At 40.9% G+C, this 17898-nt stretch overlaps 1 protein-coding gene across 7 annotated transcripts in view; it reads left to right on the top strand.

Annotated features, from left to right (window-relative positions):
* Positions 1-16713, top strand: part of LOC124135590 (receptor-type tyrosine-protein phosphatase mu-like) — a 197182-nt gene extending 180469 nt beyond the window's left edge. For all 7 annotated transcript variants that reach the window (XM_046500968.2, XM_046500964.2, XM_048399677.1 and 4 more), the window contains 5 exons: positions 342-476; positions 5201-5332; positions 5927-6084; positions 12275-12410; positions 14083-16713. In XM_046500968.2, the coding sequence (XP_046356924.1) occupies positions 342-476; positions 5201-5332; positions 5927-6084; positions 12275-12410; positions 14083-14157 (636 nt within the window). In that variant the 3' untranslated portion in view covers positions 14158-16713. The remainder of the gene's footprint in view (positions 1-341; positions 477-5200; positions 5333-5926; positions 6085-12274; positions 12411-14082) is intronic.
* The last annotated feature ends 1185 nt before the right edge of the window (positions 16714-17898 follow it).

Here is a 17898-nt window from a genome sequence, read left to right as displayed (position 1 = left end):
TTAGTGACTGCAATGTAATACAACAACAAAACAAAGCTCCCATGAATATATTTTCAACCAAATGAATATACATGTATTGGTTCGGTACATATCCCCCTCGCTATACACACTGGTCATGGGTTCGAACCCCAATAAACAATTACCTCTGCAAAACGGTTTTAGACCAGTAATGTTGCTACCCTGGAATCGTTTGGCTGATGCTCGGAGAACCCCTTTAAGGCTCCATATTTTTCTGTAAACATTTTGTGATGAGTGCTTGGCAATACAAATAGTGATATGAGTGAATTTATCATCATCAAACTACGGATAGAAATGACAAAAGTGTATGTAATTGTTTCCAGGGTTACCGACAAAAGGACGCCTTCATCACCACTCAGATGCCCCTCCCGAACACGGTGGCTGACTTCTGGAGGCTGGTGTACGACCATCACTCCTTCTGCATCGTCATGTTGAACGAGATTGATGACAAGGATGAGGTACGTGAACAATGTACTTCAAAAACCACTTCAGTGAGTTAGTGAGTGAGTTTGGTTTTACTCCGCTGGTCTTAGACTTGTTTCCACTTCGGTGAGACCTACGATAATTGTATCAAAGACAAAAAAAAGTTAAACAAACAGATTCGGCGCCATTGTCAGAAAACGAAAAAGGAAGTTTTCTAACAGTTAATTTCACGGTTGTCTGGACTTAAGTTGACTCGAACGCACAATGGATTTCAATTATCCCTACAGGTCCAATATAATAAACTCATTCTTCTCGCCTTTCAAACATAGAAAAAAAGATCATTTGCCGGAGAATGTTATGAAAACAGGGATCAGATTTCATGGCCAACACAGTCCAACAAAGTGCTGACACCAATTACGTCTTTGACGAAAGAGTTTTGATTACTTTGAAAAATAAAAAAAATATAAATTCTCTGGGAAGAAAACCGATGTATTATTTCACTTTTTCTTGTCCATGAATCATATTCAGGAAAATGTTTGAACAGTCATTGCTCATTTCCATAACGAATATTTCTGCCCGGTTGGGAATTGATTTTCTTCACATAATCTCTTTCTTGTAAACAAACATTTAAAAAAGAGTCATGCCAATTGGCCTTAACGATAGAGAGTTCCATTCCTGGTACAGCATGGGCGGTGGGATGAAGCATAATTCAAAGGAAATCCTATTCATAAGGATCACGTGAAAATGGTGTGATTCCAATTCTTAACGAAAAAGTCCAAGTCAATCATAAACAGTAACATCTCCATGAATAAATTGTGTTTGCATGTGACGGGGGATTATGTCTCAAGAATCCAGTATTGTGGAGTGGACTGAGAACTGGGTGGTCACAATGGAAGACGGGTACACTCTGTGGAGGTCACTGTGAATGACTGACGTTGAGGTTGACCTGGCTAAAAGAGTGACTATGTAGATTGTGTGGTGCGTCACTCGCGCTGTAGTCCAGTGTTTCTCATTATTGGTTTTTCTGATGCAGCTGCCCGATTGCCATGTGACCTATAGAAACATATCCCCCCATGTCGGGATGTATAAGCCACGACATCTTCCTGAGGCAAGGGAGTTAACTGACTATAGACGTCCAGTTTCCACCCTTGCCGAACTAGGCTGGTATTATGGAGTTTCCTCCCTTGCCGAACTGGGCTGGTATTATCGAGTTACAATTTGGCTGTACTAACAAGTCAATGCATTGTCCAATCACAATCACGCAACGAAATCGAAATCGAAATCCGGTTCGCGAACTGTCATACAGATTTCGGTCGCTTGCAGGACTTGTTGTAAACAGATGTTTTCCAAATCGTTACATGTTTTTAAACAAGGTGCTCACGTCATTTGATACACTTCGCAATGTAAGACCCTTTTTATCACAATATTGATCTTGATTATCGATCAGATCGTCTTGACGCAAAACTCGTCTTGTTTGAAGCAAATGCATGTGATGCGTGAGGTGGAATCTGATTGGTCCATGGGAGAGGCATAGAAGGGACATAACTCGTAATAGCCACTGGTGGCATTACGATCGAGCAAAGGAATTCCAACCTAGTTCGGCAAGGGTGGAAACTGGACTTTTAAAGTCAGACAACTCCCTTGCCTCGGGAAGATGAAGCCACGACCATTGGGCAGGATAAGCTCCCAGTGGTGTTGGTAAAAGTAGTTTATCAAACATGACTCAGTGATTGCTTGGAACAGTCTATTCATATGATTATCTGGTGATTACAGTCTGTGATCTGACCGCTTGCTTGTCATCTAACACTGACTGTGCGGGTCGTAAATATAAAACGTCAACGCCAGAGAATAACCAGTCTCAGTTGTCTGCCGATACAGATTCCATTAGGCGTAAAAGGGAAAATAGCGCTGAAAACTGTATGAATGGATCACTGAAAATCAGTGATGAATCTAGGTGTTCGCGAAAAGGGTAAGCATGTCGCTCTACCGGTAGCACACGCCACTCACAGAATTTGCGTAAGAAGTGTGTTTGTTTCCTAACGCCGCACAGCAATACTTCCTACTCACACCACAATGTCAAGACTCTATTATTTATTGCCGCGATGAAGTACCTGAACTATTGCTCACATCGGCGTTCAACAACATTCACTTAATAGAAGCTACGCATGACGAATCGGTGTTTATTTCAGATCGATGTGATGCATTTCCTATGCTGACGTTTATTCAAATGTATTTAAAAATTGCATTTCCCAAATAAATGGAGAGAAACTTTAACCAACATATCTATTAGCTCTTTTACACCAAGAAATCGTGTAAAATCACGCTGTTTCATAACATATGTCTGTCATACTGCACACACTAACAAGACATATCAATTTGGAGTAGGCCCTCCGACAAGGGTGTCATGTACCTCCGTGTTTATTGATTATAAGCGCGCAAATGCAGGGATATTAATTAAGCGTAACATCGACATGCGGACATAGAACAAATACAAAAAGCCCAGCAAGTATGAAATATCGCCTGGTATTTTGATCGATCTCGAAAGTGGAAAAGGTTATGTTTGAAGAAAATCTGGGAGTTGGCATTGATATTGAATGTTTTACACCAGAATTTTACAGATGAGTCTAAGGTTGCAAGGGGTATTGCTGCTCGTTTGTCTGGCTCTCATCGCCGCAAGGGGTTATCAACCACGCCGCTTTAATTACACTAAGATATTCATGTAATTATACTGGCTTCAATCATCGGACGCAGTTTATTAACATGCCTTTTTCGCTCTCATTTCATTCTGTAATACGTCAGACGAGGTCAAATTACTCTACAGTTGTTTGAAATTTTGGCTTGGGATGAGTCAGGGTTTTTTCAGTTTATTTTGTCGATCATGGGAGTTGTTAAAAGTTGGATTTTTACTATCTCTGATTCAGCCTGTTGCGTGAATCTTTGCATTGTAAATTTGCGTTTCTTTAAGTATGGTGACTAAGACCAATCTCTACAGACCAGACAGGAGCCGTCGTGACCATCGACAAACATTTCACATTAGCTGATAATGTGGACTTCAATATTCGGGTTAGACACGCATTTAGTTCAAGTACATTTATCCTGATATCAAACAGCTGTTAAATGAATTAAGGTATTGGATAAAAAAAATTGAGATGTGCTTTTTGCGTTTCAAGTTTCCGTTTATTGATATTTCTTGTCAGACCTTCACGCCTTGAGCATGGCTTGGTGAAAAAAATCGTGGTTAATTTAAATGAATCGATACGCGCTTAAATATCCAATTAAACTTTTCGTCTATCCTCTTTCTGTTTCGCCTGAGTTGATTTTAAGAAACTGATAAATTGGTCTCGTCCACTTGATTAACATTTCAAGCTTCAATAATGATTCCGTGTGTATTCTTTGACAACTGCACATGGACATGCAGTTGTTGTAGTAGAAGGGAAGTGTTATAACTGGAAGGGTAATTGTGGCACTAGTCGTTCTTGTAGAAGCCGTTGTTTTCGTAGTAGTGGGTGGGTAAACTTCGCGTTAGAATTTTTTGCACTAGTATATCGACGTGTATGCATGTCTGCTTGTAACAATGCCGGTTTTATAGTGCTAGCCCATTGAGATACCATGCCGCGGTTAAACATGAATACCCCACTCAGTTTTCGACTCCGAGCCGACCAGTCCTTGTTTTAACCCTTTAATGCCGAGCACCAGGCAGGGTAACAACAAGTGCCATCTTTTTAACGTCTTTTGGTATGACGCGGCCAGGGGTCGAACTACCGACGTTCAGCACCGAACTGCCGACTTTCCAGGCAGACGCTCTATCCACTACACCGTGGAGGCGTTTTTTGTTGTTGTAGTAAAGTCAGTTGTCTCAGTAGTAGGAGGCGAGGGCACTGACCTAAAGAGCGCTATCTCCCTCTGCAGAATTGCTTCTTTAGGTTTGCCAAGATATATTGATCGACGGTGAGAATCCCAAATTTGATTGGATTCGATTATTCTATTTGGTGTTTTACCCTCCACGTGCTCGTAGGTTTCAGAAATGCGGTAAACGATGACAACTTACGTCACTTACAATTTTCCTCCCAAATTAAGATGACATGTTGTATTATCACAGAATACTGTTCAGAGTGCGTTAAACTGAACTCGCTCACTCCTCACGCACTGTAGTTGGATGGTGTTGATGTTGGTTGGTTGGTTTGTTGTTTAACGCCGCACTCAGCAATATTCCAGCTATATGACGGCGCCTAGACCAGACAATCCAGTTATCGGGATGTTGTTGATGTAATATGATTGGTTTCTGTGGTAGTAGTAGTAGTAGTAGTAGTAGTAGTAGTAGTGGTCCGGTAGTAGTAGAATTTTTGTAGTAGTGGTGGTCGTAGTAGTGGTGGTCGTAGTAGTAGTAGTAGTAGTAGTGGTGGTCCGGTAGTAGTAGAATTTTTGTAGTAGTGGTGGTCGTAGTAGTAGTAGTAGTAGTAGTGGTGGTCCGGTAGTAGTAGAATTTTTGTAGTAGTGGTGGTCGTAGTAGTAGTAGTTGTAGTGGTCCGGTAGTAGTAGAATTGTTGTAGTAGTGGTGGTCGTAGTAGTAGTAGTAGTAGTTGTAGTTGTAGTAGTCAATGTCTTCGAGGTATCCTTATCTATTCCTGACACAATAAAATCCAGTGATTGATATTACGAGCAAGCTTCAGCGCCGCCGGGTCGCGATGACACTCAATCACAGAGCCTGACCTCCAGATCCATTTAGTGACCTCGTAGTACATAATGCTCTGTCTTCCAGACGTGCGAACAGTACTGGACTCTCGACACCTGCGGTAACAACTACGGACCCTTCATCGTGGAGACGACGGCCGAGATCAAGTCTGACCCTGCCGTCACTGTCAGGGACTTCACCATCACCAACACACAGATGGTAAGTCTTACAACGTTGAATTCTGCAAAAAGTGATGGCGCGATTCACTTTGTTGGTAAGCCACTTTTAATAAATACTTAAAACACAAATGTGACACTATTACCAACAAACAATTATTGGTTTGTATATTTGTATAGAAAGGTTTGTGATTATTGACGACTCGCCTCCACTTGTATGTTGTTTATTTATAAATGTAATAATTGTTTGAATTAGAAAAACACGTTTCACGAAGTAATTTTGCGCCGTGATTTTCGAACGTTCCACACAGTAACATAGACTTTGCTTTGAGGAACAAGCATTCGGAACACGCCAACGACGAGAAATGAAATGAACCTCGGAAATTTAAATAAGATATTTGGTCTCCAGGAACGCTGTCAAAAAGCGGCTTTGGCGCTACGATTATCGCAGCTTCCTTACTTAACCATTTACTCGGTAAGGGGAGGGACGTAGCCTTATGAATATTGATTCATTCGGAACACACCGACCACGAGAAATATGATATGATTCGGACATTGTTTATATGTAGTTTTGATTAATTATTGTTATTGTTCTAGAGAGATTGTTTCTTGTAAAAACTCCCCGTGTTTGTTGCAGCCGTCTGACTCCCCCCGAGTTGTCCGACAATTCCACTTCCACAGGTGGGCTGAGGGGCAGAACGTTCCCAGCTCCAAGATAGCTCTGTTGGAGCTCCTGGACATGGTAGAGAGATGGCAGCACCAGTATGAGAATAAGCCAGTCACAATTCATTGCATGTGAGTATAAATGTTTTCAAAGGATTCAAAATTTTGGTTCATATCAAACTTTGTTGTCACTAGTTGTGAGACAAGTATTATACATGTGTTCATTTCGGTGCTGAGATCCGAATTTCACGGTTGACTCCGTGCGAGTAGTTGTTACGAAATGTTTATATTTGTTCAAGATCGAGTCAAATGTCGTCATCTAAAATTAGTTATTGGACTGTAGTATACTAGTATAAACAATCATATGAATATTAGAAAATAGTCAGGGTTATATTTATGCGATAAGTTGTCAGGAATGTTGTATTTGATTAAAGACCGTGCCTCATTGTTAGAACAGTTTGTAGGAAAATAGTATATTTGAGAACCAGGCGACAAAAGTCTGGGAGTAGCTGTAAGGGGAGTGTGGAATGTCCTAGAGACGAGACGTAACGGGGACTATCAATACATTTGTGTGGGCTTTTTTGGAGTTAGGAATGTATGAAATTACTGGAACCTGTCTGGATAAGGACAAACTAATCAGAACTTGTTCTGCCTGTGGGCAGTTGTCTGGAAGGCTGTATATCGGAATAGTCTGTGACAATGTCTGTCTTGAATAACCAAACTACATTAGTGTCAGCTGTTTTATCCATCAATATGTTCAGATGTCTGACACACGTCAGTGTTATCGTTACCATGTGGAGATTGGTCGTTATGTCGTACAGAATAGGGACATTATATGGACACGGGTTAGAATAATTGTCAGTAGCAGTATATCATATGGCGAAAAACCCTACCTTGATATTGTTAGTAGGGACATAAATCCCACCCCTCAGGAAGAGAATATAACTTGACGAAACACATGGTTGAAATCCGCCATTTGTTCCCGTTATACCAGACGGCGAAGCGAGCAGATGACAATATCCTTCCTGTTTGGTTATTGGTGTATATGTCGTATTCTTAATTAGAGAGAGTGTTTTTGATTAAGTGAGTGAGGTGGGTTTAACGCCGCTATTAACAGTATTCCAGTTATATCCGGTGTGTCAGCTAATATGGGTGGAACGCCCGCAGTGATGCAGGTCTCAGACGTTTACCACTTGTGAAACCCGATTTCGTCTGAGGTGAGGTGAAATGGGGTTTAACGTCGCGTTCAAGATTATTGCACTTATATAGCGTTCCAATGTGTGAAGCCCATTTCTGGTGTTCCCCGCCGTGATATTGCTGGAATATTGCTAAAAGCGGCGTAAAACCATACTCACTCACTCACTCACTCACTCATTATATAGCTTGCTTGCGTACGTGCGTGCGTGTGTGTGTGTGTGTGTGGCTGCTTGTACTAGTCCTGACTAATGTCGATTTTATAGTGCTAGCCCACTGAGATACCATGCCGCAGTTTAACATGAATACCCCACTCAGACATAGTATAACTGACTCCGAGCCGACCAGTCCTCGTTTTAGCCCCTTAGTGCCGAGCACCAGACAGGGTAACAACAAGTACCATCTTTTGACGTCTTTTGGTATGACGCGGTCGGGGATGAAAACCCCGAACCTTCCGCTCTCCGGGCGGACGCTCTACCACTAGACCACGGAGGCGATGATTTGGTCCGAATCTGTATGATTCTTCTCTAAGTGTGTTCGTCATGTTAGTTTACTTGTTGAATAGTTCGATAGAACTATATACTACTACAAAAAGTTAAGGATCTGTCAAAAACTTCGTAGAGCTACAATCTCTTTTGGCACATGGACCATTAGCCCAGTACAACAAAGCAATTTTAGGATACGATTGTCGTCAAACTTATACTTCAACATGGCCTTTGTACTGCCCTAGGTGTGATTATCTAGCACGACAGACTAACTGTAGTAATATGAAATAATCGGGTGGCCCTTAACCCTATTGAGTAGTAAAGAACACGACTTGGAGAAGTGTTATATGACTCCGGCGCAAAGAGCGCGGTTTTTTTGTCATTAACATGTGACAACGCAAATGTTTTAAATACACGTCAATCCAAATTATGATTGAGAATTTTGACAAAACCTTTGCCGTTATTAAGCGATGGAATCCATGTAATTCTAAACTGGAAAGCGTTATGACAAGGCACCTATTTCCGACATGTCTTGTAGTTAAGGAGATGGTTTATTCCAAAATCCATCTGATTGAATTTGGAATTACAAAATTTGTCAAAATTGAGGAAATTACTTTTGATGAATGAGAAATTCAGTAAGTTATTTGTCAAACTAAAGAGACACATTTGCCTTTGAGAGTGTTTTGTCTGCATTCAAAAACATTAAGTAAATCCTGAGGTAACCACTTTGATGATCAAAGTGGTTTCATCATGAAATGTGTTTGTTTTTTTCAAAAATCATGCGATGTTTCTTGTTAAGTTATCATGATGGATTTAAATGTGTGACTAGCTATGGTTCTGAGTCATCAGATTATAATCCTTGTTTCTTTTAGATCACTACGAAAATAAACCTTAAATTTCTATTTGAAGATTCTCAAATTAAAGATTTGATTCAAAATGCCTATAATCATTATGTGTTGTGTATTTATTTTTAAAATGATAATTATCTAGAGTACGGGCTCCACAGAAAGTTCAAAGGACATGAAATTATTAAGATTTCCCCGATCAAAGCACCAGTTTACATTTGCACTCAGTGTGCACTCAATTTTCATTCTCAGCTCCCTGGGGAATATACAAATATAAATAATGTACAAATATGCGTGTGCATTTCGTATACTGCCCAGGGAGATGAGAATGAAAATCGAGTGCACACTGATCCATTGACCGGGGTAATAAATATCAGCACGTTCAGCATGCACCTTGTTTATGGATTTTGGGCAATATGAGTAGTAGTAGTAGTAGTTGTGGTGGTGGAGGTCCGGTAGTAGTAGAATTTGTAGTAGTGATGGGCGTAGTAGTAGTAGTAGTAGTAGTAGTAGTAGTAGTGGTGATGGTCCGGAAGTAGTAGAATTTGTAGTAATGAAGGTCGCAGTAGTAGTAGTAGTAGTAGTAGTAGTAGTAGTTGTAGTAGTTGTGGTGGTGGAAGCCGGTAGTAGTAGTAGTAGTAGTAGTAGTAGTGGTGGTGGTCCGGAAGTAGTAGAATTTGTAGTAATGAAGGTCGCAGTAGTAGTAGTAGTAGTAGTAGTAGTTGTAGTAGTTGTGGTGGTGGAAGCCGGTAGTAGTAGTAGTAGTAGTAGTAGTAGTGGTGGTGGTCCGGAAGTAGTAGAATTTGTAGTAATGAAGGTCGCAGTAGTAGTAGTAGAAGTAGTTGTAGTAGTTGTGGCGGTGGTCCGGTAGTAGTACAATTTGTAGTAGTGATGGTCTTAGTAGTAGTAGTAGTAGTAGTAGTAGTAGTGGAGGTCCGGTACTACTAGTAGTAGTCGTGGTGGTGGTGGTGGTGGTCCGGTAGTAGTAGAATTTGTAGTAGTGATGGTCTTAGTAGTAGTAGTAGTAGTAGTAGTAGTAGTAGTAGTAGTAGTAGTAGTGGGGGTCCGGTTGTAGTAGTAGTAGTAGTAGTAGAATTTGTAGTAGTGGTGGTCGCAGTAGTAGTAGTAGTAGTAGTCTGGAGAAAGGTAACCCTAATAAGTATGCGTTCAAAAAAGTCTTGTGATTCCATGTATGTTCGGACTAATATGGGCTTGGTAATCAGACATATTTAAGATCTGAAAAAGATTGATTACTATTTGATCAGCCAGCCGCTTGTTTAGTTTTGTATGAGTGAGTGAGTGAGTATGAATGTCGTTTACTTCGGGTATGTCACAGCGTGTCAAATTGATATGGGAGGAAAGCCAAAGACGCCGGGTAGTACAAAGAAATCGAAGCGTTTAAGTTCACGTTAAAGTAGATGAGTTAAGACAGCCGTTCCCCTACACACAGGGCAGTACAAAGATTTGTTTGTTTGTTTGTTTGTTTTACGCCGCACTCAGCAAAATTCCGTCTATATGACGGCGCTCTGTAAATAATTGAGTCTGGACCAGACGATTCAGTGATTGATATCATGAGCATCGATCCACGCAATTGGGATTCGATGACATGCTTCAACCAAGTCAGCGAGCCTGACCACCAGATCCCGTTAGTCGCCTCTTACGACAAGCATAGTCGCTTTTTACGGCAAGCATGTGTTGCTTAAGACCTATTCTACCCCGGATCTTCACGGGTCGCAGTACAATGAGATCGTAGCGCTACGAAGTTCATGTTAATATAAGAGTCACGACAACTGTATCCGTAGAATTACTTTGTAGCACTGGACCAAGGGTCCATGTTCCCAAAGAGACCGTAGCGCTACGAATTTCACGTTAAAATATATGAGTATCGACAGCCGTAACTGTATAATGACACCAGAGCCCACTTGCACAAAGCGATCTTAGCGCTAACATGATCGTACCTCCCAAACTTTAACATAGATTTACGATAATCTTAGCGCTAAGATGGCTTTGTGCAAGTGGGCCCTGGGCAATACAAACAGATCCCATGTTACGAAGTCCCATTTTAAAATATAGGCGTTACCACATTCGCAGCAGAACGGATGTTGTGTACAGTTCTAGATAAAGCTATTACGATGATAGTGTTAACATAATTAATCGATTAGGATATTGTGGCACGATCAATACACTTGCAAGCTAATCATACCAAGCACTCTCCAGAAAAGGTCACGAAAAGATAGCTTAAGTGTTTTAGTTGAAACCAATTGAAACCAAATGGATTTAAAGGTTTCCTCCCAACAGTAAATCAGTAAGAATATTATGTGTTGGGATTCAGGACAATGCTGGACGCTTATTGCGTCCTGATTTATGTTTCTTTGGAACCAGTGACTCATGCCTAGATGACGGATTGGCAACAATTTATATAAACCATGACATGTAATAAAATTTTATCATATTAAACTAAGGGAGGCCAGCCATTATGTATCCAAGGATGATTATGAAGATTTCGTATTGAATCACAGAGGTTTAATATTTTCGGTCTGAGATTTGAACCTGTGCGAGCGTATTGAGTCACTGACGCTTCATGTCTCGCGACGCGTGCGTGCTGCAAGATGTTAAGAAGTTAAAGCTGGAGTTCGAGAATCAACATATTTGTCGTTATGGAAGACCACAGGATGGCATAGCGGAGCAAAATGAATCAGAGTCACTTTGAAAAGAAGCGATTAATACGGGTATTGAGTCATCAAATATTAGAGTTGATCAGAATATGAAATGTGATGTAGAATTTTCTATATTTTACAAATTGAGTAGAGACTTAAAAGGACGAGAATTGGTAGCCATCTCTCATCTGACAAACGTCCGTATGTTTATGCTGGTGATGGCGACAGGGTGATCCTGGAAAAGGCGCCTCTGCTCAATGAGTAATGTTCATTAACTTCCAGGGTCCTGTTTCACAAAGCGATCTTAGCGCTAAGACTCCAATGCATAAACATTGACCTTCGACGTTCATGCGACTACGATGGCTTTGTAGGACGGGCACCGCTGATCCAGGGTTCGGATACAGATTCAACCATGTTCAGAACCGACCTTTGATATCGTCGACCGCCTCCGTGGTCTAGTGGTAGAGCGTTCGCCCGGAGAGCGAAAGGTCCGGGGTTCGATCCCCGACCGCGTCATACCAAAAAACGTTAAAAGATGGTACTTGTTGTTACCTTGTCTGGCGCTCGGCATTAAGGGGCTAAAACAAGGACTGGTCGGCTCGGAATCAGTATATTGTGTCTGAGTGGGGTATTCATGTTAAACTGCGGCATGGTATCTCAGTGGGCTAGCACTATAAATCGACATCAGTCCGGACTAGTACAAGCAGCCACACCAACACACACACGTACATGCACGTCGCTATATAAGTGCAATAATCTTGGACGCGACGTTAAGCCGTATTTCACCTCACCTCTGAACATGTCTGATGTCTGGGAAAAGAAAAATATCCTGTCTCTTACAAAAATCCCAACACCTCCCACACAAAAAAAAAGAAAACCTATTAAATGGTGTATCACTTATGATCCTTTTCTTTTTCTGTTACCCTACGGAAATCCTTGGGAGGGGATACGTAATGGTACGTTTGGTATCCTGCAGAAAGAGGACAAAACGTTGGCACAGGATACAACGTGTCATCTACACCATATCAGTATTCATGTAAGACATTAAGTATGACAACCATGTGATTTTGACCAGTATTGGTCGTGTATGGGTTGGTAGTGAGATTGCTATTCCCCTGATTAACGAGGATGGTGTTTTCAGGAACGGCGCGAGTCGCGCTGGCCTCTTCTGTGCCGTGAGCTGCATCCTGGAGAGAGTGAAGAGAGACAAGGAAGTCGATGTCTTCCAGGCAGTCAAGCAGCTCCGTCTGAATAGGACGCAGCTCATTGACAACATGGTGAGTACAATTGGGTGAGTGAGTGAGTGAGTTGGGTTTAACGCCGCTTTTAACAGTATTCCAGTTATATCGCGGCGTGTCAGCTTTGCCAAAATGAAGCCGCTCCCCTCTCCCTTGCTGTCATTGCCGGATTTGCTCATAGTAGTAGTATTATCTATTAAGTCTTTGACGCCGCCCGTCGCATAAACGTACGTATGCAACTCACAAATGCTGATCTCCTGATAGTGGTACATGTTCAATCCGAAACTTCAGGTAGGACTCCCTTGCCAAACGTGAATCGCCCCTACGACTTGCAATACGATACATGTACAGTCAGTGAGTGAGTGAGTTGGGTTTAACGCCGCTTTTAACAGTATTCCAGTTATATCGCGGCGTGTCAGCTTAATGTGGGAGGAAAGCCCGAAGTGATGCTGGTCTCTACCACTTCGGTGAAGCCCACGAGCACGGGTATGGTGCTTTCAAACCTAGAAACATAATCGGGGCGAACCGGGATTCGAAACCACAATCATAGGTTTCTGGCGTGCCCAAGGGACGCAACTCTGCACAGCGAATCGCGGCGCCTCAGACGACTGGGCCCGTGCCCCCTGGTGAGTACAATGCAGGATCACATAAACTTACTACATCATAGATAGTGGTATAACTCGATAAACTTAGTATCACGGTCCGATAAATATGCAAATGAGCACACTCCGTCGCAGTGGTAATTTGCATATCACGTGACCAGACTCTCTTATTCTGAAATCAGAAAAGATTAGCCTAATGCAAGTATTTTTGGGGCGCTTTACATATTGTTTTCCATAATTATATAGATATGCTGATACAACTGCAACAGTGAGGTGCATGACAATATATATTTTTACATCAATGTGACCAATCACTAGCTAGGACTTCGATGACAGCACGTGGAGCCGTACAACCAATATAAACAAAGGATAGCTACGCAAATGGAAATAGTTTTAGGATATTTTCGCAATGAAAATTAAACATTCTATGACATGTTATCTAGATGTTTAGACTTGTCAAAAATGAAACTGATGAAAAACATATTCATTATCTTGAATGGACTATGTTTATTATGTCTAAAGAGTCTTTGCTGGTCGCATGGAACTCTGGGTAGGAAAGTGGCAAATGAGGTCACATAACAGGAACTACTTTTAAAAACTCCATACATCGATACAACTCAAGAAACTACTTGCAAAAGCAGCGTTGGAAATACCTGCCTCCCCGACCGTCCAAGACGGGCTGTTTTCGTCTCGGGTAGTTAACTTTTAGAAAATACACGCCCGATAGTTGTGTTGATTTTTAAACTGTATATGTAAAATATATTAATAAAAAAGGGTGTTTCACTCGTATAAGCTGTCATGAAGATCTACGAATACATCTATGTGACACATTTGCGACTACACGAGATCTTACTGTCACAAATGTTAGCAAATGCATTAACCTTTTGAGAGTACTCTCAACACGGCAACAGTGCGTCGTGCGCGTGGCATAACAATGCGGGGCCGCCAAAATGGTGTGTTGAGCTTTGTGGTGACCAACATGGCGCTACAGCGACCGACAGATCAAAGACTTGGTCCGATCAATTTCTCAAAATCGGACTGATTATTCTCTGACGTTGGCGTTTTACATTGTAACGGACATTTAAACGTGTACTTTTATTTCGTTACAGGAACAATACAAATTCTGCCACGAGATCGTCCTGGACTTCCTCACATCTCCGGAAACATCTTCCGTTCTCTCATGACGTCACTGCCAAACCGGAAGTCACTAACATAGCCAGCGGTCTATGCATCTGCGCAGAGGATTTGTTCAGTTATCGGAGTCTGTGAACGGGAAGAAAATGTAAATCTTTTGGTTTGAGGGGAACCGTCCAAATATTGTTGCCCGTTTGAAAGACAAAGTGTGGTCTTAAAATTCTGCTCTGCGTCAGAAGTTTAGGTCGTGTTCATGGACGCCATTTTATTAACATCCGGGCGAGTGAATATGAAAACGAGGCTTTACTCTCTACCTCGAAAGAGATGTAGAGTATTCAAAGTTCAATCCAAAGAGAGTATATTAGCCAAGGCCTAGACTGTCTGGTAACCCATTATAAGGTGCTATGTTCATTCAATACATCACAAATAATAGTTTTACAGAATAATGAAACAATGTGTAAAAACTACATGGCATCTTTGTCGAAATGCACAATAATTTCAACACACAGCAAAGTCTTACATAAATTTTCTACAAATCAATATTAATAATGTTTCCATACACCTAACATGAGCTTAAGTCGGACGGAAGAAAAGGGAACGAAATTCACACGGATGTGCATAAATAGTTTCCATGACTACACTCTTAACTGTTCCTTATATATAACGCCTCATGATTTTATCTGATTTAATAATTAATTGTGGTGACACCATTAAACCAAGACAATCTGACAAGTGTGTCAACTCGATTACAACACAGTATTTTCATGAATCATGGAAAACGTTTGAAATGATGAATGAACACGAAAACTGGATGCTGATTGGTGCTGTGGAAAATAGTATATTTCAAGACAACATCCTTGCGAGAGAAATGGTTGTGACGTCCTCGGTTCAGTGAGGATCCAACAGAGGATCGAGCCAACAGTGAAAAGTAGTCGTTAGTCAACCACCATCTGTTATGAATCCTATTTTCTGGACGTGTGTTTGTGATAGTTTGCTTGTATGAGATGGGCAGTAGAGCTGTGTAGATCAATTAATTGAATGAAATCCAAGAACCTGTATATAAACATGTTGCAAGTATCGAAGATATGAAAACAATCGCGGTTACTTCCCTTGGCTTTGCTGTAGTAACCAGTGTTCTGTCAACAGCGTTTGTGAAGAGAACCTCATTCGGATCATTTCGTGCAGCACTTCTTACAGATGAAGAGAATTGACGATGTTTTCAAACTGACGTTCTTCCATTAGTTTATTTCGTGAGAGCATCACGCCACACTTCTCCAACTTCAAGACGATTTCTTTGTATTTTTTAATCCAGATATTGATATGAAAATCTGACGAACTGCACCGTCTTTCATCCTCATTGTGGAATATTGTCAGCCTATTTCACGTGTGTTGAAATTGTTAAAATGAACGGTAAAAAGTCATCATACGGATCAATTTTCCGGAGTATGTCGATTTGTTCCGAATGAAGGTATTGGGCCTTTGCCATGTGGCCTCTGGGATTGTTAGATATAGAAAGAGTGCTTCATTCGTAGTCAGTCGGGGTATTTACTAAAGTCATTAATTTATTTCCGTATCATCCTCTTTTGATGATGTAAAACTATAAATGGCATTTGATGAAATAAAAGCAAAATTTTGATGCGAAATCGGAACTTTTTAAATTCATTTAAAAGAAATGTATTCTATTTAAACGGAGTGAAAAATATTTGTATTGAAGAAAGTACAGTACCTGACTTCAATATCATTTACCATGTTGAAACCGTAAGTGCTATTTAATCAACTCATCTTTTTAGTACACGCTTGACTAAAATATAACGATGAATTGTTTTAAATGTGTCATCCTTGATTATGCAGTGAATTATATCTCCATTCTATTATGATATGTACCATGGACCCGATCAGAATCGGACGTCACGATGCTAACAATAGCCATCCAATCAAATTGCTCTAATGAGCGAGAGAAATTCCGTGCCAAGTAAGGGATGAGAGAGATGGACATGGTCAATGAGTGAGTGAGTATGGTTTTACGCCGCTTTTAGCAATATTCTAGCAATATCACGGCGGGGGACACCAGAAATGGGCTTCACACATTGTACCTATGGGTAATCGAATCGCGAGGCTACCCGACCGCCCCCTAACGTCAATAAGCCCATAGTGGCGAATGGGTCAGGGTATATATCCTAACCAGATAGATATAATAAACCCTGGATAACCGAGGATGAAAATGTGTATGCTATCAAGTATTGACATCACAACAGCGTTTTTGTGAATAAATACTTATTTAATCCGCCAAAATGTACAGTATATCTGTATATCATTAAAATCGTCAAATATCTCCAATTTGCATGAGACGTGACACTGCTGACGATCGATGCTCTAGTCAACTCATTTATTGCCTATGTGACTTGTACTGTATAGATTATTATTTGACGTGAGTTTCTTATAGTGTATAAATGTGATCATTAAATGTGCTAGTCACGTGTATCTGTATATTGATATTAATCAGCCATGATATATGAATATAGGCTGACTATTTTATCAAATCCTAATCGCCTGTTATTTCCCATGACATGTTTCAATATTAAAATAAATGTACCTGTCCTAAATAAGAGTCTTGTGGTCAAGGGGAGGTAACTAGTGCAAGTACCGTTACGGTGAACGGAATGTGAGCAGCTGGAAATGCATGTTCGAACCGCGGCTTCAGAGGATGTATTTTAGACGACTTTCACACACATTGGCACCCAATATACACACATCTGCTTGTATTATCAAAGCTGTACTGAGCGTTTATTTATTACTTGCATTTACAATTATTAAATTAATTATAAACTCAGATGTGCGACTAGTTGAAGGCATTCCACAGGCTCTGTAAATCCATGCACGATCACGTCATTACGTAACCATCGTTTCTATGGAGATGAGTAGGTGAGTGAGGGAGGTTTGAAGGCCGCTTTAAGCAGTTTTTCCAGTTACATCCCTGTCGGCTTAATGTTGGAGAAAAGCATAACATGATAAAGGTTTTTTGTCTATTATCACTTTTTTTAAACAAACTAGCCAATCTCATTAAAATCAGATCTCAGTTCTCGCTACCGCTAAACAAAGATCTGAGGACTTCCCATTACGGGTCACGTCAGACCGACCTTGGGCGAACTTTGACCGACCAATGGAGTGACCAATCAGAAGGCAGCTTTCTCAAATTTCAAATTGGCGACTGCGCTTTATTTTGATAAATTCTCGATTACAAATTTGAAACCTGAACAAAAGAACATTCTGGAATGGCTAATAGATGGCCTAAATTGTATGGATTCGGTCGTTAAACCCGTAACTATCGTTTAGAATACCCCATGTTAAAGCTTTTGAGGCTGCATGATTAGAAATCACAGTCCGACTGTCACTTTCATAATCTGGTAAGCGACGCTGTGATTAGTCGGATGAAAGGTCGTTCTGACGTGACTCCTAATGGGATGTCTTCAGATCTTTGTTTAGCGGTAGCGAGAACTAAGGTCTGATTTTAATGAGATTGCAAACTAGCACAAGTATGATGCTAACTTACCGAAAATCACAATCGGATCGAATGTAAAATCGTGGACTGAACTCTGCCCGGCGCATTGCGTGGCCTTCGGAGATAAGCGAAACTGGGGTTGTTGTTACAGAAGTGTACGAAACCGTCAAGAAACAAATAAGGTTTCTACGCCGCACCGCATTACCACATTCAGGGTGCTTTTCACGTCTTAGGCTTTGTGAAGCCCATTTCTTGTGCCCCACGCCTTGATATTGCTTAACTATTGCTAAAA

Source organism: Haliotis rufescens, unplaced genomic scaffold, assembly GCF_023055435.1.
Source record: "Haliotis rufescens isolate VD_foot unplaced genomic scaffold, xgHalRufe1.0.p SCAF_2, whole genome shotgun sequence".
In the NCBI taxonomy this organism is placed as follows: domain Eukaryota; kingdom Metazoa; phylum Mollusca; class Gastropoda; order Lepetellida; family Haliotidae; genus Haliotis; species Haliotis rufescens.
The sequence above is the reverse complement of the archived record's forward strand: the minus strand, read 5'-3'. Positions and strand labels throughout refer to the sequence as shown.